This window comes from Ixodes scapularis, unplaced genomic scaffold (assembly GCF_016920785.2).
Source record: "Ixodes scapularis isolate PalLabHiFi unplaced genomic scaffold, ASM1692078v2 PGA_scaffold9__187_contigs__length_104089568, whole genome shotgun sequence".
In the NCBI taxonomy this organism is placed as follows: domain Eukaryota; kingdom Metazoa; phylum Arthropoda; class Arachnida; order Ixodida; family Ixodidae; genus Ixodes; species Ixodes scapularis.
This window is the reverse complement of record NW_024609884.1, coordinates 48,438,149-48,444,148: the sequence shown is the minus strand read 5'-3', so window position 1 is coordinate 48,444,148 and position 6,000 is coordinate 48,438,149. Positions and strand designations below refer to the sequence as shown.

Below are 6,000 nucleotides of genomic sequence, written 5' to 3'. Positions count from 1 at the left end.
GCACGTGCGCGCTTGTTGTCTTGGAATGCAAGCAGGGCACGCACCACACGCACGAACTCTCAAGATGGCACCTGCCAAGTGGCGTAGCCGTGAGGTTCAGCCCCCCACGAAATACACATGCATTTTGACGCCCGGTCTCCCCTTCCGCAACCCAAGTCATTGCCATCTCGGTCACCTCAGCCCCCATCCCCCCCCCCCCCCCCTCCCCCCCGAAAAATATGAGCCGCAACTTCCACATGGGGAACATACCATACATTTTAAACCGACGACGGGAGGCGCTTATGGCGCGAGAGGTTTACTGTGATAATAAGTTTGCACAACTTATCATGAAAGCGCGGCTTATTAGCCTTGTGTGTCGCTTTCAATGAATCTGGCTCGCGCAAGCAGTCTCATCGGCGAACCTATACGTTTCATCTTAATTCTAGTATTTATGTAGAATGATTTTTTAATGACAAATAAAATAAGTCATTTTTGTTTTTATTATTATTATCATTATTATTCGAGCAGTTTAGGTAAGGGAAGAGAATTTGAAACTTAAACAGACAATGCGTCTGACAGTCCAGCAGATAGTGAAATGAAAATCGAAGGAACAGGATCACAAAGGTGATTTGCTACAGCTTTGGTGCGAGAGCCATCCTGAACGGGTCGTAATTTCCAAGTAGCCTTTGATTCGCAATTTCTTGTCTTCATTCTGCTAAACGGTGTTTCTTTATTGGTTGTCCATTTCGAGGGAGTCCGCTGAGACTCGTTATTTGGCGACTCCGAGCACAAGAATAGTTGAGACCACGACAACCACCAGAATGATAATAAGGATCCCAAGGTAGGCCATCTCCTCTAGACGCTGCTGGCTCTGAAACGCAAAAGAAAACATATATGCTGCTCACTACTGCTTGAACTAAAATGAGTCTGCAGTCATAATGACAAAATGTAAACAAAATAGATATCGCGCGCCACACATGCACACCGGTGACGGAATTGTAACGGCAAAACTAATAAACGCCTCACTAAAAAAAAATCGACATGCGGGCACTTTTTTCATACATTTTATAGGATGTTACTCCGCAGACGTGACAGAATTGGCTGCGGACTCACTTGGTCGAACGACGTTTTAGCAAACGAAGTCCCGCCCCCAATTTTTATCGAGACACTTTAGCGAATTCGGCCCGCCGCAAAGCGGCGTGTACAAATGGGCCAAGTGGCTTAATATTTTTTTTAGGAGTTGCCGCAGATTGTCGTTAAAACGTCGATACGCTCGAATGACCACCGTTCGCTAAAACGTCACTCGCTCGTGTGATGTGGAGCTGTTTTTGCACAACCGATGGGACATACAAGGAAGAAGCACGCCTCAGCTAGATTGCGTCTGCGAACCGTCTTTCGCACGACGGTGTGTGACCACGGCTGTGTACAATATTTGAATTGCAAAATTACACACTCTTCTGAGGTTTCAGTCGGGTAATCTATGCGCGCATATCGCATAGTCTAGATGCCTTCGAACCTGTATCGCCACCCTTGCAGCGGATCGAAGGCATATTGCGCTCCCATTTTCCGGGCCCCTCTGACGTGTGCTGTGGCTTTGACGATTACCCAGCTGTTTGCACGTGTGAGGGAGGTTCAGCCACGGCCTATGCGCTGCCGAAACCTGTCCCCACACACTGGCAGAAGGACACATGTGGCAAATGCCTGCTGTTTTTTTTGTTTTGTTTTTGTCCTGTCTATGACGTTTAGAAATTGTGCTCTAAAAAAGGCATGTACCTTTACTATCCCCTGGTACAGCCGGGTAACCAACCACAGCGAACAACGGTAGGATCTCAGCGAACGAGGAAACTTATAATTAGATTTGATCTGAAAACAATTTAAGAAAAAAAAAAGTGATTTGCCCTTGGATAGCAAAAAAAGCATAACGTTTCACCGTGCTCATTATATCTGCGCGCGTCACATGTTGCGTGTCCAATCGTATTGTGAGCTTCTATCCCTCGCTGGAAACCTTCCGCTGTTCGCAGTGATTGGCTACCCGCATGCTCTGCAAAAAATTTTAAAAACGGCACTTTCTTTTAGATGCGTGTTTTATTGTTACAAGATTATTGTGGATTAAATTGCTGCATTCAAATTCTACCCAAGCACACGGTAAAAAAAAGCCCGTGCGTCTAGTTTTCCGCACAACACTCGGAGAGCCAATCAATGCAACTTACGGAGGCAGCTCAGCGAATGACGATGCCGAAACATATGTATAGACCAAAAAACGCAGTCTGAGTTGTGACATTAAGCAATGCAAGCGTGACGTTTTGCATTGCTTAATGTCACAACTCAGACTGCGTTTTTTGGTCTAAACATATATGTTTCGGATCGTCATTCCCTGAGCTGCCTCCATTAGTTGCGGTGATGGGCTTTCCAAGTGTTCTCCGAAAAAGTAGTCGGACGGACTTTTTTTACAGTGTACAGTACACAGAGAGTGTATGATCGTGATCTGCGGGAAAAACCCAGTAAATGGAAAGGAAAATGCATTTAGGTTTTGCTCTAGACAAGCCGTCTGCACTGGGATACCGGGAAAGTAATCAACGTCAGTACACCCGTGAGCGATATGAGGGTGAACAGCCCTCTTCTTGTTTTTGACGCTCCTGCAAGTTTTGGAACAAGCTTTGTTCCAGAAGTGGGCTAGAACGCAAAGTTTAGAACCTTGGCCACGTACCATTTGAGACGTTGGGAGTTAAAATAGCTTTAAGGAGCCGTAAAATAGGCAAGAAACCGGGTGAGGTGTTCACCTTCATATTGCCGGCGGGTGTACATCAGGGTACTGAGCCAGTGTATCTTGAAGTTTGGGTAAACCCTCTGTCGGAAGCTAGCTCAGCCATCGTTTGTATCCTTCCACTGATTTGCTGTCTGTGCCCTCCGCGAGGGAGGAGGTGGGGGGGGGGGGGGGGGGGGGGGGGGGGGTACGAGTTTTTCAACAAAGTTGTTTAATTGGCTCCAATTAAATGTTGCTCGAATTATCAATCACTCCGTGACGATAAAATGCCCGCTTCAGTGTTGTCCAATTTCCGCAGGCTACTATACTGGAAACACGCATGAACCAACTCTGCTGCATCGCCGCTTGGGCCTCAGGCTACTGGCAAGCACCGTCCGCGGCGTGGTTGAAGGTTTTTAAACCCGAAAGAACTATCGTATCCTGAATTTAAACAATATATCCAAATAGTTAAAAGCATTCCCGTTCAGCTAGTTATGTATAATTTATTTAATTTCCCATAAATATCGGCTAGAATGGATGCGATAACCAGTTTCAGGGAAGACATGGAACTGGCCTGAAAACAAAAGGGAGCAAACGATCGATAGTCTGAAACCGTGTACAGTTCATCCGTCTTTTGTTTTCCCATCCTTATTTGTTAAATGTTTCACTTTTAAAATTAACAAAAAAAGTAACGTCTTTTTTATTTGTTTTTACGAACACGAACGTATAAACTACGAGTACTCACAGTGCAAGTCCTTGATGCATACGGGAACATGGCGACCTCCCGTGTGTCGCGCAAGTGTTTCGCGCAGACCTCTGATTAAACAGTCGTACCACGTGATCCGCGCCTGCACATGCAAGCTGTTCGCAATTTTAAAACAAAACAAGGAAGTTACCGCGGTTGAAAGGCGAACCCCGGCCTATTGCCGCGACACGATTCAAATAAAATTTCGCTTACTAAGAGTAAAGAGAAAGTAACTGAGTCTTAAATAAATGTGGATGACGGGTTACGATGTGACGATAATCCTTTAATCATTACACTCATTAATTACTTTTTTTCCGCCTTTTTCACCGTACATAGCACCGCAAGAGCTGGGAATGATGTTAATGCAAAGGTGCCTCGAGCTCGACAAGAATAACAATAATAATCCCTGGAGATGGGGAACAAGAGACAGACACAAATCTCAAAACACGGCTAAATATTACATTAGGTTATCATTTTATGAACCAAGCCAACGCTTTTGTTTTCCCGCACAACACGCGAGAAACGCTTGACTGATAAGTAACTAAATATCAGTGCGTCATATTTTAACCGGACGACGCGGAAACCTCCTCTACCGACGGGGACGACCCGCGGTACCGAAAGCGCTCGATATGTGACGTCTTTGGTCCTGGGCTTACTACTAGTCAGAGCCGCTAAAAGCTTCTTTTTAGTCGAAATATAAAATATAATTGGCGCGAAACGTTTCAATTACTTTTAAAAGTAGTTTTTGTTTAGTATCTTAGATGAGAAAAGAAACAAATGCAGTTTATAAAGTACGGAAACAAGAAATGACCCGTCGACATACCCGCCACCAAGCGGTGGAAAAGGCGGCGCATACTAGAAAGGAGTAGTGGGATCAGGCGCCGACACGGAAAGGTCCCTGATGTACGCGGTGGCGCTGAGGTCGTATCGAAAGGAGGATCCGACCGGCTCCGAGCGTTCCGAAGACCTTCGGCGAGCAGCTTTGTCTTGCGGTTTGGCCGTTTCGCGGTATGGCAGCGCGAAGTGGCTCCCATTCTGATCTGATCTTTACCCCGTGTTTGCTGTCGTTTGTGGCCAATGAAGTGTCATGCCGAATTAGTGTTTAATCGCGCAGCAAATGCAATGAGAGCCGCTCTGGCTGCCCGCTGCATACAGCCTGTCCAGAACATGCTTTAGTGGCGCCCTCTCGCGCCGTCGACACGGAGTGCGGCAGCCGTGAGCGCTCGCTGAGCTCACTATACCCCTCCTCTAGTTCACGGCCACTCAAGCAACCAAGGGCGTCATGAAGGAGGTTATTTTTTGCTTGTTTTTGTAATTTTAATTCGCCTATAACTTTTAAAATAAAGCGAAATTCGGGAAAAGAAAAGTTTCTTAAGTTACTACGTTCAGTGCGCTCAGGTTCGGTGCAAATTCAAAACCAGTAAAAAAGTCATTGCATCGTTTCCCTCTCCGCTAAGCCCTCCGCACCGAAGAAGCCGCTACTGCGCCTGCGCGCCGATAGCCTTGGCTGTAGAGTTCCGGGTATCGTAGCGGGTTGCGGAGAGCGTCGCGGGACGGCGAAAACGATCTGTGAAAACTCCCTGAATACGCGAGCGCTAACGTTAACTAATCCAGCTCGTGTCGATGTCTTGAGTACGTGTGCTATGCAACATCACTCGAAGCACTTCGTGTTTCAGTTACGGAGCTTCCTAGCCGAAAACTTTCTGGTGCCAGCCCAATAGGCGACGCGAGCGCCACGCGTGGCTGGCAGGCAAGGAGGTTAGAAGTACTAGGAGTGGGCACATTGCAATATTAATGAAGCCTAGTGCATAGTCATAAAAAGTTTAAACGATTTTGAGCCCAGCGTGACCGCAGATCTATCTGGCGATTGGTGCGCGTGACATGTCACGTGCGAGATGGATGGTTGATTGTAGGAGGATTCCTTGCAGGCTTGCGCGCGCTCCGTCCGGTAGGTTTTATCAGATCGAAGGCTAGACGAAGGCTAGCTACGGTCACGTGATGTGGTGAGAATAAGGAAGAAAATGAAAAAGAGGCGAGGCGTCAAGGGAGCATGGCTTGTGGAGGCTACGCGGCTGACGTCATGCCCTCTCCTACCCTTCTATTCTCCAAGCTGGCAGGGCACTGAGAGCTCCGCGGGCGCCTCTGGTTTTGTCAGCTCAGCGTATCATCCTGATGCATGTTCTAGGACTGTAGCAGTTGCGATCTTGACCCGCGCGAGGGCGCAGACAGGAGGAGAAGCCGTAGTTTTGAAACTTCCGCATCACTCATTGAACGTGCTCCCACCTTCCTCGCCACGAAGTGCACCTATCAGTGGTTTTAGCTCTTTTCTCTGGGGCACGCCTGAAAGCATAGGTGCTCGCGCGTCCGGTTAGTAAAGTAGGTTTCTGGTAAGGAACAATAGGACAGGCTTATTTGATGTTTTACTAAGATGAACCAACTAGCCCAACAACGTACCCTACGCGCTCTCATTGCCTCCTCAGTTTCCTTTCGTCAGTTGAGATTAACGGCTCACCTCTTCGTGTGCTTTGGCAGA

At 47.3% G+C, this 6,000-nt stretch overlaps 1 protein-coding gene across 1 annotated transcript in view; it reads right to left on the bottom strand.

Annotated features, from left to right (window-relative positions):
• Nucleotides 1-704: 704 nt before the first annotated feature.
• Nucleotides 705-6,000, bottom strand: part of LOC8029750 — a 54,314-nt gene continuing 49,018 nt past the window's right edge. The window contains exon 4 of the mRNA XM_042287150.1: nt 705-850. Within this exon, the coding sequence (XP_042143084.1) occupies nt 749-850 (102 nt within the window). The 3' untranslated portion in view covers nt 705-748. The remainder of the gene's footprint in view (nt 851-6,000) is intronic.